The following is a 21,517-nucleotide window of genomic DNA, read 5'->3' on the forward strand; positions in this document are numbered from 1 at the left end:
TCTGCAAAGCTGCTTTAAAAAGAGCAGAGAATTAGTTGCATTTACACATAGATTGATTTAAGGTAGGTGGTTAAGGTGAAAGACTTATTACTAGGAGGTGCCCATTTCAAGTGCATGATTCTGCTCACTCACTGTGTGTTATTCTGAGAAAGATACTCTGTAGCAGCTGTTCATGCTTTTGTACAGCGGGTCACTTTGGGCCCTGGTTTGTGTGGTCATTTTGGATAAAAGTTTGATAATTATTATTATATGAACAGTTTTTGCAAGGTCTTTGGAACAATAGTGCCTCATAAAACCAACAGCACCTAATAAAACCAGGAACACAAAATCTCACCTAAGCTGTTCCATCAGTATTATTTAAAGGTTTTAAAGAAAATGTATGAAAATCTCTTAATAAAACAATTTAATCCTTACATTGCCACCTTATCACATATCTGCGTTCTGTGCTCTTATCTCAAAAAACCACACAACATATATAAAATATCATCCACAGCTGATAAAAAGCAAATTAAAATCACTTCATAACAGCTGTTAAAAAATGGTTAAGAGCTAAGTAAAGAAGCTTGTGCAGTGTTTCAGCTGCTGCTTATAGTCTCTTTTTCTTGGTTCAGCAGGGTAATCTCTTGTGCTGAAACATCTCAAATGATATGAAGTGATTTAGCCTATTTCTACAAATTCTGCCACATCCATCAATAAATACTATCTACATGCAGAGACAAGGAATTGGGTGTATGCCATGATCTCTCAATTACTATTCTGTAACCATGATCTACAGCCACTGTGAACCATATGATTAACTACAGTGCAAGGTAACACTTAGTAATCCAATTTTATTACTTGTTAACTAGTGACCTTACTAAAATGAGGGTAAATTGAACAAGATGATCTACAGTACACTGTTCTCAAGGAATCACAAAACCGGAAGTAGATCTAAAAATAGTGATGGGAATCTGAACTGTGTTTCCAAGGCAGTTCTTTAGCCTCAATGGGAAACTTCACAAACTACAAAAAAGACACGTTTTCACCTGTGTAGCAGAGGTAGATATTTATAAAAGCATATTTGTCATAAAAAATGTCTCATAATACTTATCTGATTGATAGTAAAACATATTTTATGAAGTTGTCTGGTCATTTACAGTATGGTATGGTATGAGCACAGAGCAACGTATATTTTCTAAAAAAAAAAAGTTAAGAATACGGTTAATTTAAAATCCACATCCTGACCAAAGTCGGAATTTGGCTTTTGTAACTGACACCCAAGGAATATCACTTTGGTTCATGGGTTCTGAAAATCTACTCACAATCTGGATACAGGGGGTTTGCAGTAATGCCATCTGTGAGACAATGTAGCACAAACATCAAAGTTTAAAAGTTAAATGTAAAAAAAGCAAATCATGTCAATCAGTTAGAGACCTCACTATTTCTGGCTTTTCCCATAACTTGTGCTGGTACAGAAAAGCTATGAGGTTTCCAGCTCAGATAAAGGTGAGTGTCCCTCAGTAAATCACTTAACACGTGTTGTGTGATACTTTGGCCTGAAAGACCCAGAAAAAAAGTCTTCCACTGGAGCAATGATGGCTTCCGGCAACCACATGACTTTCACACGACTGATTTTGACATCTTAATGTCTGCCTGCAAGCATGTAAAAATAAGGAATGAAAACTCACAGAACAAGGCGAAGAAGGAAAAGCAGAGGACTAGGGCCACACTGATGTGCAGGGTGCCAGCGCTGCTGCAGTCCATCTTGTTCTTCTTGCAGGTACACACTTGCACTTTGATTTCTGTGCTGTTGAACAGGGGCGGCTTGCCGGAGTCTGTCACGATGAGGGGCAAGTTGTAGTTGGCTCTTTTCAGGTTGTGCAGGAGGCTGACCTGAGAGTGGGTACCTGGGGGTAAGAGCAGACCGATTAAAAGAGAGTACTGTAGCCTGTGTTTGTTTTCATCTCATGGGAGACTGTCATGAAGGACCCACTTGTCTTCGGAAAAAGCACGCACCAATCACTTCAGAGACACCACTTCATATCTTTAACCTTATAAACTTCTTCAGCACCATGACAAGACCATAGGGATCATTTCTCTGTTGTTAGAGGTTCTACATTTATCCTTCTGTTCTTAAAGTGACTTCAAAAGGTATTCTGGAAATAAAGCCAAAAACTTTATAATGCAAAATCGGCTAGTGCCTTATTAAAAAATCTGGCATCTCCAACCATTTTCAGAACATGTAAACAACAATTAGTACACTATTTTCTGTGCTGCATAGCTGGTCAGATATAATAGGTTCTGTCCTAAGAAAGTCAAAGACATTTCTTGTGAAATAGACAGAGAAGGAAAGGACATTGTTAAGAACGTGTGCATTATTTATTTTGTTTCAGAAATAAATCTGTTTCTACAATGTTTCCGAAACTGTGTATTGTAATACATTATGCACGTGAATATGGATGTACTGTAGTGCAAGTCGGATATTAAACAAATCATTAATGATTCACTATTGACTCTACGTATCCCCTTGCATCATCTCAAAAGTACAAAGTCAATGTGATTGCAGTAGAGTAGAAAAAATATTTGAAAATCACAGAAATTCACAGCAACTGATGCAGGGCCAGCTAGAGATATTGCATGTGCAAATAGTTTTAGAATGCACAGCACTATGCTGCAAAACTTCGTAACAAAAGCATATTAATATAGCTGTTGTGAAAATCTTCATTTGGTGATTTTCTCCAAATTTTCCAATTTGTTGTATAATACCTTTGTCTTTCATATTCTCATGATGTGTGATTAGCAAAGCGGGTATTGCAAACTATAGTGTGCATGTTGATCTCTCCGGGTATGGCACTAAGTCCATTTCAGAGTTGTGTGAGTTTGGTCACAGTCTGATGAAATCTGGTAATAGAATGTTTTACTGCCTGTCCCCATGGCCCTACAGTTCCAAAATACTTCAGCAAAGCTGGTTCATTTCATGTTAAAGACAGAAGAGAAATGATTTTTTTTTAAACAGTCCCATGATGCTCTTATTACATGGAAATGATGCAAGCAAAGAGCACTGGAATGAGTTTAAAAGCATAGGATTAGACCATATAAAGATAACAGGAATTAATATAGCCCAATTCAGGACAAGCAATTTAAGGCACTTAATAAGACAGGGACAAAACAGCTTTTTAATAGCACCCAGTAAAGCAGCTAGGACAAATCCTTTTAAAGCATATGTAAAAAATTATACTGTGGGGAATTAAGATGGAACACACACAGTATTATTGGTTCCAATACTAATAGGATGTTTTTAAGACCTTTCAGTATATAATGTAAAAAACAAACTCCATAAGTCAGACAGAGAAGAAGTTTGCCCTACGAGAATTGTCTGGATGAGAATTTCATATGAAGTGGGTCGGATTATGAATCATGTTCTATAAAGGGTGAATGAGGGGAGTCTGACCGTGCTGTGTAGAAGATTCACCCTGTTTACAACTAGAAGCTGTACTTGTAAAAGCACATTCAAAAGCTGTCCTTGTAAAATATACAGTGTATTGAAGTGACAGACAAACTAATAGCTACTATTTTGTTGAACCACAATCCTTAAAAGATGCTTTATTTCAGATGCTTAAATCTCTAAATCTCTGCTTTTCCCAGGAGAGGGCCCTAAAGAGTGTAACTTTATGCCTTCAAATCTGCAAAGATGCCTTTCTGAAGAGTCCCCAATATGAATTGTAAAGCAGTCTGAACAGATGTGCTCTAGAAGTGTTAAGACTACACAAACACGGAGGCTCTTTTAAATTGCATCCATTTCTGACTGGATTTGAACCACTGTTATACCCACCATTTTAATCAAATCAATCTGTAAATTGTGGAATTAATTTTAATGCTCATATATTCCTCTTGATCCAATATGTAGTTCCGGGGGGGGGCAGCAGTCTGATATCCCAGATCAAGTTTAAAATAATTTTTAAAAAGTCAAATTCAGTCCTGATCTATGCATTACTATTATTCTCTTAATTTCTTGTTGTGCAGGTCAGCGCAAGCAGCTTGCAAGCTATGATGATCATGAAATATTACTGATCCTGCGACGAGTGTGGGCCTGTGGGCTTGAGATGGACTGGGAAACAATGCAGTGTGCTGTCTCACCTTTGCAGTACAGTATGTGTCCTTCAAGGCTGCTGCGACCCTCACTACAGATATCCCTATTCTTACAAAGTACAAGACACGAACTACTGGAACGATTTCACAAAGTAAACAAAATGTGGAGGGCAAGAACACGGTGAGCTCTCTTTGGTGTTCTCGCTTTATTTCTTACTTCTGACATCTTTGGTCCTCAAAGCGCTGGACTCCTTGCAAAATATTCTTCCTCCAACTGGTTCAGACAAAAGCCATCATCTCCCAGGGACTGGATATCGGTGTTGCATTTCTTCATGTTTGCCTTTACCACATCTTTCAAATGGTTCTTCTGGCCTCCTTTGGTGCAATTGCCTTGGTTAAGTTGGGAGAAGAGAACCTTCTTTGGGAGCCTTAGTCTGACACCTGGAGGACATGACCAACCCAGCAGAGCTACTGGTGGATGATAACAGTTTTAATGCGTGTTCCTGCTTGGGAGAGAGCACCTGTCCTCATATTTGATGTGTAAAATCTTCTGCAAGCAGTGCTGACGATATGCCTCCAGTCCTCTCTAAAGCATCTCCTGTATGAGCCCAGCAACATACAGTCAAACAGGAATGATGCTGCACAGTAGACCTGAATCATGTGTTAGTTCATGTTTTTATGCCTTGCCATATTGTGTTACATTACACTTTCCAACATTTCACACCAATTTCACCAAGTGAAACTTTCCCACTTTACTACATTTCACTTTGCAAGACCAACCACATGATTTGTAATCCTTGGTAACTTTTCTAGCCCCAGAAAAGAGATTTCTAGCTTGTGGACAGAGAATGAATTGGCTTCATTACTCTGTTCTCCTCCCCACTGATAGCTGGTGTGTGGTGAGCCGACTGGTGCACTTTAGCTGCCATCACATCCTCCAGGGAGGGGCTACACCTTGGTGGTGGTGGAGGGGAGTCCAGTATTCCAAGTCCTTAGGGAATCTTGTAAGGCGCTTTGAGTGGAGTGTACAGAAAAGTGCCATGCAAGTGTAAGGAACTATTATTATTAGTGGATGTACAGTACACCTCTGACACACCCAGATACATGTGGCGTATTGATATTTTGCTTGACGTATTTGTTAATTGCATAAGTGACCGTCGCGGTTCCGCTTGTCCTCCACCACCTGGGGCGTGAACCCAGGTCTCCAGCGTGACGCAACAGGGAACCAGCCGCATGAGCTAAAGGAGACCTCCCTCGGCCCAGGCGGCTGAGGCGCCTGCTACGCACAGGGAGGGCGATGATGTCACCGTGTCCGAACTAGCTCCGCTACACATATACCATGCACTGCATGGCAGTTGGAGGGACCAGACTGAAATAACAAGAGCTGCTACAAACAGCGCCAGATGAGGACTAAAAGAATGGAAAGTGGGCATGACTCACTGTTGACTTTGGTGACTTTCCATGTCTTTTCCAGCCCAGGCTGCTTGCCCAGTTCGATCTTGAAGGGAGCAGCGTTGGGGCTAATGTCCTTGTCCCTGCCGCCCACGATGACCACGTTCAGGTCCTTGGAGTCTTCGCAGACCCGAGCCACGTCGGGGAACACGGACGGGGGGTTGTCGTTGTCGTCCTCCAGGGTGATAACCAGTGTGCCTGTGCCAGTGGCAGGTGGATTGCCTGTGGGTGGGAGGGGGGAGACACAGATGCAGCTCTCATTAGAGAAACTCAGGTGCCCATTTGGCGACATTTCCTCCTACACTAGACACTGCAGAGATCCTGCCATACAAAAATAATGGCCTGGTTGCACAAGAGGTGATGCCTGCCTTCAATGCTATGACAGCTCTCTCTATTTGAGTGGATTATCTTGTGTAGCCCCTTGCTCTTCAAGCCCTGTCTATTGTTTTTTTTTAAAAACACTGGTTAGCTTCAGAGGGATAATCGACTCTATTGTTGTTGTTTCCCTGTCGACACTATAAGATGCAACTGTCTAGATGAATGTTTCTGATTATCTTAATTGACCAGATGTGGTTTATATCAATCACTCATTTTTAACTTGTGCAACCTGTGTTAAACTCTCGTGCGTTCAGAATGTCTTTTTTTTCCTAATTCTGTTACTTTGTTTTGTAGACACTGCCAAAGAATGTCATTTACAGCTGCATCAGTGCACATTTGTTCCGTATCAGTGACTAATTCACTGAAGATGAAACATACAATAATAGCATGATGGACCTCAAATCACTTTTTCTAGTACCAGTATTCTTTTTCAATGATTCTTTTAAAATTACCTTTTTATATTTAATGCCCTCAAAGTATATACTGTTTTGTTTTGTCTTGCACAGCATTCTGGAATGCATGAAAGACATGTCCTTAAGAAACAGAATTAATTAACATTTGCACTAGCAAAATGAATTAATGTAAAGTCATTATGAAACCAACACAATTAACTGCTTGTTGTAAGTACAATAAAGCTGTGCAGAATGTGAATGATGTGGTCCTGGTATATAGTTCATCAGCAAAATCTGTTGACAGCTCCTTCTAGTGAAGATCCCTGTGAAGTGCAAGCTTTGAAGTCAAGCGAGCATGGGCTTTTTCAGATTAGAAATAGAAATTGATTTTTGCTGGCAGTTGTGTAGATGGATGACTGTGAAAGATAGGTCATGGATCGAATGCAAGTCCCAATGCAAGGTACAATCCGATGCCTCTGAGGCACCTGAACTGGAAAACGGAGACACAGCAACTGTCTGCACAAAAGGAATATGCTTTTGTCTGGGAAAATCTCTAAAATTCTATTTAAATTATGTGAAAGCAAGTTTAATATCCAAAATGTCCATATCCTTTTGTACTTCACATCTCAGGTTAAACTGCTTTTTTCCCAGCTAGAACATATATTTCATTCATAAAGCTCAATTCCAATTCAAAAGTACACTCACTGCACTTGTGCAGCTGTATCAGAGGGTGGAAGCAAAGATGCCTAGTCAAATATTGGAATATACGTAGCACCATTCCTTGATTATTCATGATCAAACTACAAGTAGCAAGTGTCACATGCACGTAGTGTACATTTTCTTAAACCTAAAGCTAAAACCAAATTCTCTTTACAGGAGTGGTGTTTAGAAGTAAATGCTTTTTGAAGCTGATCTAACCTGGCTAGTTTTGACCATGGTTCTAAAAAGACCTGAAAGGGAGTGGCTATGGATATTTCACATCACACAAAGCCCCCACCACCCAGAATTCATTCATTCTAGACAGTCTGCAGCTGCTCACCCAATTTCACCGTATTTCAGAGATTGATGAATTTATTTAATTTTTTAAGAGTGAAAGAAAAATTAAATCTCCAATAGTTACAAAAAAATAAAAAAGGATCTCCCTAGTACCATCATAAACTGTGAATAGTTTTTATAATGCAAATACAGTACGTTGATACCAAAAACCATTATATCTCTATGCAATGTTACATCTTAGTAAAACAGTCCATGAGCATTCTTTTAAATTACTAATGGTCCACTGCCTTTGAAAGTTATAAGACATGAGCATTAATTCGTGTCTCTAATGTGTTAACAATATTGGGCAAATATTAAATTAAGACAGACTGAGCACTTACAGTGATGCTCCATTTCAAATTTTAAGAAACAGAGATGTTTCAGAGATCCTGGGTCTTTCATGTAACAGAAAGTAAAAAAACTAGATGTCTAACAGAATGAAAGTTGGGACAATAATAGAATTTAGGCCTCCATCTTAACTGACTTCAGTTTCCCAGAAATATATTTTGAAATCTTTAAAGATGCGTAGGTGAGATGATTTGTGCTGACTGCACACAAGACATAAACCATCATACTTCACATCTTAACAGCCTTTTCAGTTTTCTGGATTTAAACCTGGGCAGTTGCCATTGTCCATTTGCAATCAATAACTATCAGTGAGAGGCATTGAACAGAAGTAAAAAATTAAAACTCTTCAAGAAGTTATTGTAATTTAAATGAACTTGTTAGGAACACCTATACCTGGAACAGTTAACGACCACAGTCAGGATCACAATTTACTGTCTAAAAAGCCAAGCTTTTATATTTGCTTTAGACTAATATTTAGAAAGCTGTGTGAATGTGTTAATTTTCTGAAAAAACACAATTTTCTGATTTTGTTTTGCTGCTGTACAACATCTGTCTGCGGAGTGAACGGATACTGTAATTTCTCCCCCATCACATGGAGCTCTGCAGATATTGTACTGCTGCTACAATCTCCATATCATTAGCTACAGTATAATAATCAGCCTGGAATCCATTACTAGTGCAATTCTGACTTTGTAACTCACAGACAACTCTAATAAATACAGACATTCTACATATTATGTAGGCATAGCTCAGAATTTATCATCAAAGGATCTGAATGAAAAGAATATGAATCAAAATAATTCATGTCATACGCAGGAGGTAGGTAGAATTATGATGTGATTGTCTAAGGCTTTATAAAGAATAAAACAAAAACTACAAAAATATATTAATTGTACTGTACGTTTAGATACACTTAGATTACTAGCTTGCTATTTATCATATTTTTATGACTGAATACTTTTTAGTCTAGAGCACCCGAGGATGAAGATGGAGCCTCCTGCTTCAGTTCAGAAAACTATGACAGCCCTGAAATAAGAACATCACAACGAGCTTCTTCCAAAGATCAGGTGTCACTGAGCCTGCAAAGAAAAGCTGGAGAACTCTTCTTTGCCTGCAAAGTGGTTAACACATGCACTAATGTGACTCAACCGAAGGAAAGACCCGCTCATCTGTGACAAAATCTGGACTAGGCAGCAATTCAAAAACTGATATGCTATGCCTCACTGCTTTAAGACACTATTCACTGCTCACTGAGGAAGTGCCAAATGTTTAAGTATCTTTTTCTACAACAATTTATAATTCTTCTCAAGCTAATCATTCCAAAAAGAGGATGTATTCAGTGCTTCCCTTTTATACAGTACACAGTACCAGTATTGCCAAGGACAATAAATTGAGTTGTTTCAGTACACTGTATTGGAAATTCACCAAAACCTTATAAGATTTTTTATTTCATTTTTTATCTTACTCAATAAAGTAAGCACTATTTCTTCCAATGGACATAATAATGAAACCAATTTCCAATGTGCCTCTCTGGGGAAACAGTTTCGCTTTCAAAAGGAAACGATTCAGTTTCCTACAGATAACCAAGGTAACTGCTAAATCAACAATACTGGCCATCGATGTCCATAATTCCACCTAGGCACTCTCAGTTTTATATTCACAGGTACTGTATAGCTGTTAATCTCGGAGATATGCACACATCTGTGCCAGTTGGAGGTTATTATAATAGATGTAAAGGGTAACATGATGAGATGTATAAAAAACAACTGTGATCTCTTATTTAGTTTCTTAATTGAATTTTCAGTCTGGTTCAAACCCATTCCCTGGCCCATCAGTTATAATCACATATGGTTACTGACTCTAAGAGATGATAGCACTTACAGGAATTTGAAACATGGTTATAAAAGCCATCCTTTCAAGCATTTAATTAAACGGCACTCTTTTAATTTTAAATGTATTATTCCCTTGCCCATTGATGATATCATTGTCATTCTTTTATCTCCTAATATCTTTGGCTCCCCTGATGAGCACCCCCATACAGCCTGTCAGAATTAAACAGTGGGTGAATTATGATATCTGCTCATTTATTTGCAGTGGAGAATGCTTTTATTTGCTGTGTTTTCTGCTAATGACCCGATAGAATACTTTGTATTACTCTGAAATTAAACTGTTATTGTATGCAGTTGCTATTAGAACAATCAAAAACTAAGGATTAAAGAAACAAGATCATCATGGAATTGCTGTGCTGGATGTAAGAGTTAATTAAGAACAGGAATGAGAAATTATAGTAGCAGAGTCAAGATATCTCCTTTTTCATTTTCCCTCCATTTTAATTTTGGATTCCCACTGGGATATTAAATTGCAGAGCAATTCGTATAGCCATGGGTCAATTTATTGTCTCTTATAATCATGGGAGGTGAAAATCACAGTCTGACTTGATGAAAACCCCTTTGTGGGAAGTGGAAAAAGAAAAGAAAATACAAATTCATACTGTACATAAAGTACAGATATTTCTATATAATATATAAATAAACCTGTCTCAACATTGTCTGCAGTAATCAAATCAGTCTCACAAACGGTGGCTGGAGACTCTTCTAAAGTAAGTGCGCTTGTTAAGATTAAAACCAAAAACAAAACAAGAAACAGTGAGAATATTTTAATTGCAATCCAGGGTTATATTACAGCCTAGACCTGGCAAACCTGTTGACACTATCTGTGTTGCAGGGGGCTGGTTCTTTAGGTAAGAAAGCCTGTCTCCAGAACCGGGGCTGATTTGCAGTTAATCTATTACAGTAACTCGTTTCCATTTGACTGACTTTGAGAATACTAGGACATCACAGCTGAAAAGCTACAACATTTCTTTGTCAAGACCTTGTGGAATCCATTTTTCTGACTGAATCAAAAACATATCAATGGCCTGAAATGGGCCAGGGTCACCATGTGACTAATTTATTATGCTTTCCCAAACCGTTCAGTTAGAAGTGTTAAGCCTGCCTGAAACTTGACTGTTACTGCAGTAAATGCAGGATACTATGCTTAAAACAATTAGGGCAGGATAAAATAAACATATTAGTACCTGTATTGCCTAACTCGGAATCGGAAGTGAAACACAACCTATAGTGCTACGAGCTAACATTCATCCAGTACATTCTTTGGAAAAAATAAAATTACAGTTAAAATTACAGTGTAACAATAAAGCATAAGTAAGTGCTTAATAGACCATGAACACATACAGTAGCATATTAACACCTGTCAATAGACTACTTACAAATATCTATGAATGTTACTTTTATCAACACATTTGAATATATTCAAAACACAATCTGTAAATTGTTTTAACTGCATTACAGTCAGAGAAGAGATGATCAAATAATAAAGCTGAGGGTTTGTCCACATTTCACTCAAAGGTACTTGTATATATACACTTTATGTGTAACAGACTATAAGAGGATAACTTGAATAGGTAACCACATTTAAGGCTAATCTATTAGTATTTAATAAACTATGAATTTGTTATTTCTTCAGGATTAATAGGGGGCTTATTTTTTAACCTTATTAAAAGTGTTATCTGAAATAAAGCAGATGTCTGACTGTAGAGTTTGAAAATATTTCACATTTACTAATAATCTGCCTATATTTAGGAACATAAATTAAATGCCATTAAGAGAACAATGCAGAAAATATAGCACTGCGATTTTCCTCAATTTTGTGTTTCTATAAAGTCTGATGACTACTGAAAATACATGCAAATTACTCCCATTTTCCCATCCAATAATAAGCAGAGCCCCAAACTGTAATGCTGTATTTCATGTTCTGCTGCCTCATAAGAATTAAAGTAGCTATTTTGACCTAAGCTGAAATCAGTTATCTTCTAACTAGAATTTCAGCAAATGTTAATTTTAACGTTAATTTTTGTAATGTTACAATAATTCTACTCATTACAGCAATATGAACGTGCTAAGCCACAAGCTGCGAGAAACATTTTTGCTACTCTAGTACATAAAGGCTTTGCCAAAAATCATCATTTACGTAATGAAATACTATTATGTGCGTAATTATAATTATATTTATTCATATTCACTTCTTATTCAGTTTGGCATATAATCATTTTTGGTGAGTTTTGCAAAATGTGAGAATATACTCAGAAATGTCAAATTTATAATGATCGTTTTAGTGTTCATCTCATTTTCAGTATTGTAGCTGTTCTCTTTTTCAGCTAGTTTGACTCTTTTGAAGGTCATAGAGCAAGAAAGGGGAATGCCATTTTTTGGGGAGCTTCATCAATAATTTATTAAATTCACTATAGTTTGCAGAGAATTAACTAAGATCCTGCAGGTCACTTTCTTAAACCCTCATCAGAAAAGCATCCTTTATAAAGTGTTCAGATATCCTTATTCAGAGTAAATAAAATGTGTACATGTTTTTATGTACACAGTACATACTGTACTTATGGCATGTGCAGAAATTTGAAAATTACATTCGTAAAGTATTCTACACAGGTATTTTTGCAACATTTCTTGCAAAAGTACAGAAAATTTATGATCACATTTCATACAGTACTGAATGCGTTAGAAAAAGCTAAGCTTAATTCAGCCTTAGCTCACCTTGTTAGAAAACCTTCCTTTCTTAGAAAAAAAATATTTTAGCTGCATTCTTCGTGAATGTGAACAGACGTCTTCAGAAAGAATGGCTTCTGTTACAGATTAAGTTCAAACACAACTCATGTGAGGTGGCGGGTGGATATCACTGCATGCTTGTTCTGAAATGAGTGGTTTTTTTCCCTTTTCTGGGTTCACAAGTATAATTTATTAGAAATGAAAAAGGTTTAGAACTCTTAAGATGTGCAGTAAAAAAACCCAACAATCCTCTTAGCAACAAATTCCAGCCACAGCCACTCTGATCTTTAGCTTAAGAATTAATAAAGAAAGCCTGAAAAAGAGAACTGGTGTCCTGTAATTCTCATTACACCATGTCAAAACCCTTCATTATTAGTTTCTCTAATCCAGTGAAAGACGTATTTCTACATATATTCTGATTTGTTCATTTCTGATTAAAAGAGAGGTGTCAATCCTAATTTGCATGCTGTCGGAGAATAGTGAAAAATATTCTGGAGAAAATTCAGAAAACTAGAACTAGGCTAACCTAGTTCAAAACCTCTTGAAAAAGAACTGCTGTTCGGCAATGCAATTCCTTTGTCTACAGAGAGGTACTGCACGATAAACCCAGGGTAGAAGAACTCACTGATTCTTTGATCTTTAGTCTTCACTTTCAATTATGCTAAAACAATATTACAGCTATGTTCACTGCACATTTGCCACCACACTCAGACCGTCTTACCTCTTTAATTCTCTTGGTGTGCAGGAAACAAAATCAATATTTTCAGCTCGTCTTGTTAGGAAAGCCATCTGCATCACTAGGCAGAAGGCACATTCTTGAAATGTACACCTTGTGAATTACACAGAGCAAAGTCCACAAACAACAGAAGCTCCACAATGTCATACAGTGATGCTCATTTTTTATTAGAACACCTATTACAAAAAGAAATTGCTTATTGCTAGCTCCAGTGAGGCTGGTTGCCCCTGGCTTCAAATTATTTTTTTTTCCACAGAAACAAAACGGTTTTAAGAAACAATGGTTCATGAAATGTCACTGTACATTTGTGGACTTGTTGAGAACCACAGAGACGTGGGTAGAGATGCATCAAAGAAAAAAAAAAGAGTGGTTGAATACATTAACTGCTCTACGGATGGGCTTTTTGTCACACCACAACTAGCGTATAGTGCGAAAAGAGGTGCCTTATTTATTCACATTGGAGACGCATCTATTTGCTTAGCAATTTTCACTATCCCGGCAGATGGAGAGCAGCACCAATCTGAAGGCCCAACCGTAAATAAAGACACCTTGTAATGCAGGGACACAGTGTAATTGAGGTAATTTGATATTTTCCAGAAAATTAATGATAAAAATGTGAAAACTGCTCAGCTAATGTGAAGCACATATCTCATCTCTGCTGTCTGGTACTGTTTATCTGTATGAAACACATAACCTGTTTATGAACTGTTTTCAAAGATTTGCATAAAGTGGCACCTGCAGATTGCATGGCCACGTTATCAGGGGCTATGGTGCATGCAATTGTTTCAAAAAAAATTAAATTAGTACAGTGAGTACTATGGGTACTTGATATCACAAACCATGGCAGTTTGCACACAGGGAAAGGCTGAGGCTAGAGTTTGTCTTTCACCGTCATGACCATGTCAGTGTGCACCCTGCGGTCCCATTTTCCCATGCACCAAATGCAATTTCTCCACGGTACACAGTCTTCCTGATGGAGTTTTTTAAATAAACCAATCAACTTGATGAACTCCTGCATGGTGAAGTCAAGGTGAATAGGGAAGGCCTATCCCAGCAGGGGATTTGTGGTTAATATTACTACATAGTGAGCCAGCTGCCTCAGTAACTGACTTTCTGGCAGCAGCCTGAGTTTGAGGGACATAAGAACATCAGTTCTACATTACGGTTAGCCAGTCTTTCAGTGAATTGTTCACTTGGCATAGTGACCACAAACTTTAAAATAACCTCTATCTAGGGCCTCATCTGGAAAACGTATTTTCTATTATCATTGCATTTTGAGTCATCTTTCTTTTAACGGCTTGGACTGTTTTATTTTGACTACGCTCATAAAAGTTCATTTTTGGAGCTAATTCAAATGATCTTGTCCTAGTTAATGATTTATCAGCTCCCCATATACAGATTGTGAATGTATACAGTATATCCCCCTATATAGTACATATTGCCCTCTGGTCCAGAAGGGCAGGTTCTCTGCAGGTTATCATTCAAACTTTTCTCTTAAAACACAGTTGGGCTAATTATGGACTAAAATGAAGCAGATGATTTAAAGAGAGTTAGAAAACCTGATGGACTTTGGTCTACAAGGGCTGGACACACACACACACAAAAACATACTTGACACTACAGTAGTTAACTACAGTATAACTTTTGTTTTCTGTCCCTTTGGTAGCAACATATTGTTGATTTCTGGTCAAAGGAATTGCAGCTCTTTCCTGGTACACAGCAGGATTGAGGAGGATGCCTTAAAAAAGGAGCTGATGAAGAATTTCCGAAGTAAAATGAAGGGGATAATGTCTGGTTATGGCAGCACACGATGTGCTGACAATTGCAAACAGGGAGCCCTGCACATACTGTATGAAAACATTACAGTTCACCCAGTGACACTAAATGCCCACAGTACCTCAATAAATCTGAGCCAAAATTAGGTCCTCCCATGTATTGTATTCTGTTACAGACTTGTAGAACAAAGATTAATTTTAAAATACACAAGGTATTACTGCAAAATATCAAAAAGAACAACATTTGTCCAAACTGCAGGATTTAATAGGTCAAAATACTATCCCAGCTTGGTTTTGTGATAAAGAATTTCTCACAGACACGCTTTTGCCGAGAAAGGTAAATTAATTGAGTTCTGGTGTGACCTACTGCTTTACAAAATTGGCAAATTACAAATTAGCATCCTTGTAGCAAAAATTTCTGTACGCTAAACACATTATAATTCTTATCCCACTTTGACTAACACTGTCACATTGACACCCACAAGTTTACATCTACCCACATATCAGATGCAGAAAAGCAAAATCATGTCATATGTGCTTTCACATGCTGAGAGATTACGGTTAAAACTTTAATTTAAAATGTCCCTGTGTTAGAAAGGGACACGCGAGGTGTATTCCTCCATTAGGGATGTTTGAAAATCAGAAAGGACTGTAAATCTTAGAAAGCACAAGAAACATTTCTAATGAACCATCCATCTTCTAACTGTTTCACCTAATTCTGGGTCACGAGGGAGCTGGAGCCTATCCCAGCAAGCAAGGCAGGGAACACCCTGGATAGGACTCCATCGCAGGGCACACACACAGATACACACTGCGAATTCTCCCAGAAGCCAATAAACCTACCAGTGTGTATTTGGACAGTGGGAAGAAACCCACACAGATTCGATGTGAACTTACAAACTCCACACAGATAGCATGCCAGGTTCAAAATTGAACCCAGAGCTCCAGTGCTGAAAGGCAGCAAAGCTAGCCACTGTGCCACCAAGCTCCCCATTTCTAGTGATAACTATAAAAATGTGAAGATCGCTCGGATAATGTGAAGCATATATTTCTGCCCGATACGGTGTATTGGAATTAAATGTTACACGTTACAACATACCTGTCCTTGAAAGTTAGTCCAAATGATCATAAAACCATAGGAGAGTTTACATTGCAATGCTCAGCATGAACCACCAGTTTCACTCAATTCCCTTTCAGAGCGGACTGTGAAATAGGCTTTTAAAAGTGGAATACATTCCAGTTAGCCATGCTCTCCCCTGGCATGTATCAGCCCCCCAGAATTCACCCACAAGGTGGTTCTGACAACATACAGTATCTGTCGCTCTGCAGGATCCCATCACATGTAAGAGAGCCATTAGCCTTCTTAAAATAAAGATAAGTAACAGAATCACGTTTGACCAGGAACGGTGCCTGATTTACAACTCGGCAGGCGATTTGGTGTGATGACGCCACATTCTACAGTATCTGGACTGTGTTTCAATTAAATTAAATGAGGTAATTAATGGATAAATATAAACCTTCCTTATCCCTTTATATTCAGACACTTTATGTCCCTGTTGGAAGTCCTCCGTGCTATTGCTGTTTCAGATGTAATCGCTATTTGCCAGCTTTCAGCATTGAAGGAGTCACCTTTTTGTAGTACTAGTAACTTTCCCTGAACAAATCCCAACCATCTGCTTTGAGAATTCTTTTATAGGGCAGTTTCTGCTTCGACGATGATTCAAAGGAAAAGGTTTAAATATTAATGCTTGCTGGTGCGTTTCCAGTTGCGCCTTCACACGGCAGGCTGCTATATGAGGAAAAAGCGAAGAGCTCTGCTACTGGAAGACGTTCGGCATCACTTCTGCTCTGGTTCACATTGCTACATTGCCGTTCTTCACTTTTGTCTCTCCTAGTACTGATTGGGCCATTTGACCTTTAGCATTGGCAGATAACTTCCAGAGATGTAAAAATGATGAATGACAGGAAAGCTATCAAAGGAGGTGACTCCGAACCAGCCTAATTCAAAGAAGATAATCTTCCACAGCTTTGTAGACAATTGGCTTATATACTTACTTACACAGTCCTGTCCTTCTGATTTACAGTATATACTGAAAACTATTTTTATTTCCCATTACCTAGACTACCATGAGTGTATGATCGTCTTGGATACTCATCAGCATTTACAATATACAGTATTGTGCACCTCACGTGATTCCTCCAGGAGGAACAATCATATCAAGGCATCAGTCAATGATTAAACACAGAATAATTCCAGATGCACTACAAACACATAGAAACACATGAAATAATTATATAGTTTTTCTGGTATATTTGCATGCTTACACAAAAATAAAACACTTGGCAGAGCAAACAAAACAAAATAAATTGGCAAGTGCTGGTCAGCTTTGTCTAGAAAAGAAGAACTTCCACTTTATCAGTCAGATTGCCCCCATACCATGCTGAAGTGAAATGCCCTTCTGTTAGCAGGTGTTGTTTTTAATGGCTTGATACATTTCTATAGGGGTTAAATGCACATCTCATTTTCTTGCCTTTTTTTAAATATGTTTTAAACACTTTGGGATTATAATGGCATTATCAAGAATCTGGCAAGGAAGCTTTGAACTGTGATAATGAGGGTCATGCCGAACATATAATTCAGAGATGCTCCGTTAGCCTCTGGAAATAATTGCAGGAAATATCACTGTTAGTTATGAATAAATAGATTAAGTTGCCATTAAGCATTTGGTCTAACTAACAACATTATAACCTTATGTACATAATGCAAATTAAACAGCATTACCTAGATATTTAGGTGTACATTCAAATGTTACAGATACAGTATATACTGTAGTTAATATGCATGTCACTAAGACTATGTTATATTTGATAAAGGAAATTCTGCAATCTCACTTTTACAAAGTAGCCAGATGCAGTTTTATAGCTACTAGAATTGCAGACTAAACTTAATTACTATAAATTAGTCTCTTCACTACAACACCTTAATGATCGCATTGCTGACTGAATGACAGAGTGTCAATAAACCTGAAATGACTAAAAACAGGATACCAATGCCTTTGTTTGCTTTTGTGCCTGGCTGACTACAATGAAGCTTAAAAAGTAGGTTATAGAATAAAACCTAACATCATTAAAATGTTTCTGGGAGTTTTTCTTGACAGGCTTTCTAACATTTTCAACTTTATTCCTAGAGAATCATGGTGAAATGGAGTCTTGGCTCACTACAATGAAGCTTCAAAAAATAGGTTATAGAATAAAACCCACTAAGTTTGGGAAGTCTCTGGATGCCTTTTCGTGACAGGCTTTCCACATTTCCAACTTTATTCCTGGAGTGTAGCGGTGAGCTGCAGTCGATGGACGCAGGAGTAACAGGGCTAAATGAGCGAGCTACAGAAGTGATGACAGCGCCACTGAAATCCACACAGTGGACACTCTGCCATGGTAGAGGACCTAGTTGTGTGGTGCTGTGGAGTTTGTTGTTGTCTATGGAGTGGCACTGTGCACACTCTGAGCCCAGGAGTGACTATGTTCAAATCCCAGCCCAGCACGACCATTTGTGCTTGTTAAGCTTTCTGTCCAAGTGTCATGGCCCTCCCTTTGTATGATGTTTAGCTCCACCGCTTTAACATTGCAATTTACTGTAAACCATAAAAATACATTTCTGCAATGGGACTGACTGTTTATAATGGTAATAAACTGTATTTATACTGCATTTTTTCATCCCAGAGGATTACAAAGCCCTTTTCTTTCGGGAAGGGACACATTTATCTACCACAAATTACGGCACCACCTGGCTATCGACTGGTTGCATTCTGCACCAGCTGCCCCACTGCACAGAGGATCAGGTGCAGAAGTGAGGAATTACTTAACCTTTTGAATTAAGGTGGACCTTTAGTGAGGACAGATTGTACAAATCCGGAATAGAATTTAGCCAGGATTCTAAACGAGTTAACACTCCTTTAATCTAATAAGATCTTTACTGGAACCTTGGTTTAATGCCTCATCCAAAGGAAGGCAGCACCCATTTAATATTAACTACCATAGGTCCACTCTTGTCTACATTTCTAAGGTCTTGTCAAAATGTGATAGTGCTGCTGTTTGATTAGGCTAGAAGATGTGAACATTGCTGTTAAATCCGAAGAACTTTTGGATGTACAGTACATCCGTGATCTGAACAGTGTGTCATCTACCAAATACATCCTGTGAAGAAGGACACACAACACAGCCAAGACAGTAGGAGCAAGTAAGCACCTGCTGTTTGGGATTCACAGGAGATGATGCCAAGCCAGTGTTGTCAGAGGCACTGTTTATACACATCGCTAATGAGGGTAGTTCTGTACCATGTAATTAGATTACAAAACCATTCAGTGTGGGGAAAACCCTTGTTGCCTCAGAGAATGTTCTTTTCTTCATAATCAATGTCTGTTTATGGTTGTATAATACCAGCAAATTGTTTCCACGGGCAGCTTTTTGAATGCCTGCCATAAATCACCCAAGCCCTTCAGTGCTGCCCGCTGTGTTTCAAGCGCGGAAGTTCTAGCATGTCTTTTTCTTCCTCTCCCTGCTATACCGGAAATTAAGAGCAGTTCCCTTCCCAAAGGGCAAACCGTTTTCTAGTAATCCACATACTGTACATTAACATTTTTGAATATTTCAGCTCACTGCAGTGCATTATACTTAATGATTATGGCAATGCACTTTATAAATGCACCACTCAACACTCAACGAGGTCACAAGAGCTACGCTGACGTGCATTTGAAAATGAAAACAGGTGGCATCTTTTTAGGGTTGTGGAATTAAGGAATATGAAACAAGTCATCTTGTGGAAGCTGATATCCTGACTTCTTTGCAGGATGAGATTCTTGGAGCTTCCCTCATAGAGTTGTCCCCTCCTCCTCCCTTCAAACTTCTCAAACATTAACTCCCATCACATAGTTCAAGCTAAGTTTGTGAAAACCTCTTCACGTCTGCCACATTTTCCAGGTCTATAATCATTATAAAAGCTGCTATTAATTACAAAATATTACAAATAGAAATGCAGATAAAAAGATCCACTGTAAGCACTGTTACTGTACATTCTGTGAGGGTGTTGAAATTAGACACTTCATGGAGTGGTATTGAGAGGTTTCCCATTGTTGTTAGGACCCCTGGACAATTTCCAAAATATCCCAAGGGTTTGTGGTCCCCTGGTTAAAAAATCCTTGATGTAAAAGGTTTGTCAACACCTATGTCTTTCATATACTGTAAGTATCCGCTTTCAGCTCTGTGCGTCTCATGTTATACAGTATGTATAGTTCATGTTTTTGCTACCTGTGCGTAACAGACTGTTCGTCTATATCAAATGCCATCTAGCAGGTTCTGGCTGAGTTTTGAATGTATGAAATGTCTTGAATTTTCTTTCCTGCTTTCACAATGTTTGATAATCATCTTATTTTGGTTTTGTTGTCAAATATGCGTAGTTTATGAACTACACCAGAATCCAGATTATTGATATCAATTAGGAAAATCAGTGGTCCTAATTCAGATCCCTGTGGTACTCCACTAATTGCATAATCACAAATAGCTCATTCACCTTTATCCTGTAATTCGTAAGATGCTTTTTCATGCAACTTGAGATGTCATCTTTTATGAGCAACTTTAGCACAAATCCAAATTTATCATACTATTGCCTATGTTTGTACCCATCACTGTTATCTGTTACACGTATATTGCCATACCGATAATCCTCATCTAGTTTAGTTTCCATAATCTTACATGCTACAGAAGCAAGAATTATTAGTCTATAATTGCTTTGTCCAGTTTTAATTCCTTTTTAATACATGGGAAATAACATTTCTTAATCAATGGGGATTAACCGCTACTTTGTTGACTGTATGAAGAGTTTTGTAAACAACATAGAAGTAACTTGTTTTCCTGAAGCAGAATACCTGAAAGTTTCCTGAAGGTAGAATACCAGGCCAAGGCTATTTGTTTATTTTAAGTGCCCCTAGTACCTGTAACATATCTGCCTTTCCCATGTTAATACTAGTTAGTATAAAACTTTATCTTTTTTCAGGCTGAGACATGTACAGTACTGTAGATTCTTATTAAATGTAGAGTATTTCAATTTAATGCATTATCCATTTTTTCCAAAATCTTAAAGTGACTCTTTATTCTCAAATTAATTATTTGTTTTTCTTTTCCTATTGGAATATGGAAAAAACATTGTTTTACTATCTTGTTTTGCAATATTTATTTCTCTCATGCCCTTCTCTGGTTTCACTCATGCATGCAAACCATTACAATCATATTCCCCGCTCCTGTTCTTTTTTCATAATTTTATGAAGTGCTTTCTTTCTCCTCTTTTTTCAATTGATTTCTTAAACCATATGGTTCACTACTCCCTACATTTTAAATTCCTTACTTCTGGGATAAATCAATTCTGTATTTAAAGGATATCTTTAAACAATTTGCATTAATGCTGTGCCGAATCTATATATTCTCGTATTCTTCTTGTCTTAATTCTCATTCCTGGATAGTCTTATGTCCTGAAATCATAAACCTTCATTTTAGACTTTTTACACAGTGTGAGCATAATTCCATAAATGGAGTATCTATGTGATTTTATTCCTCATTCTATCCTATATTCCATTGTTTGAAAAGACAAGATCAACACAGACATTCTTTTTAGCAGTCAATCTGAGAAAACACATAAACACACAAAACCCATAAAAAACTGTC

General features: G+C 37.8%; 1 protein-coding gene across 1 annotated transcript in view; it reads right to left on the reverse strand.

Annotated features, from left to right (window-relative positions):
* cdh13 (cadherin 13, H-cadherin (heart)) overlaps positions 1-21,517 on the reverse strand; it is a 415,446-nt gene that overhangs the window by 14,730 nt on the left and 379,199 nt on the right. The window contains exons 12-13 of the mRNA XM_015368155.2: positions 5,509-5,742; positions 1,668-1,886 (exon numbers count right to left, since the gene is read on the reverse strand). Of these exons, the coding sequence (XP_015223641.1) occupies positions 1,668-1,886; positions 5,509-5,742 (453 nt within the window). The remainder of the gene's footprint in view (positions 1-1,667; positions 1,887-5,508; positions 5,743-21,517) is intronic.

This window comes from Lepisosteus oculatus, chromosome 20, assembly GCF_040954835.1.
Source record: "Lepisosteus oculatus isolate fLepOcu1 chromosome 20, fLepOcu1.hap2, whole genome shotgun sequence".
Lineage (NCBI taxonomy): Eukaryota > Metazoa > Chordata > Actinopteri > Semionotiformes > Lepisosteidae > Lepisosteus > Lepisosteus oculatus.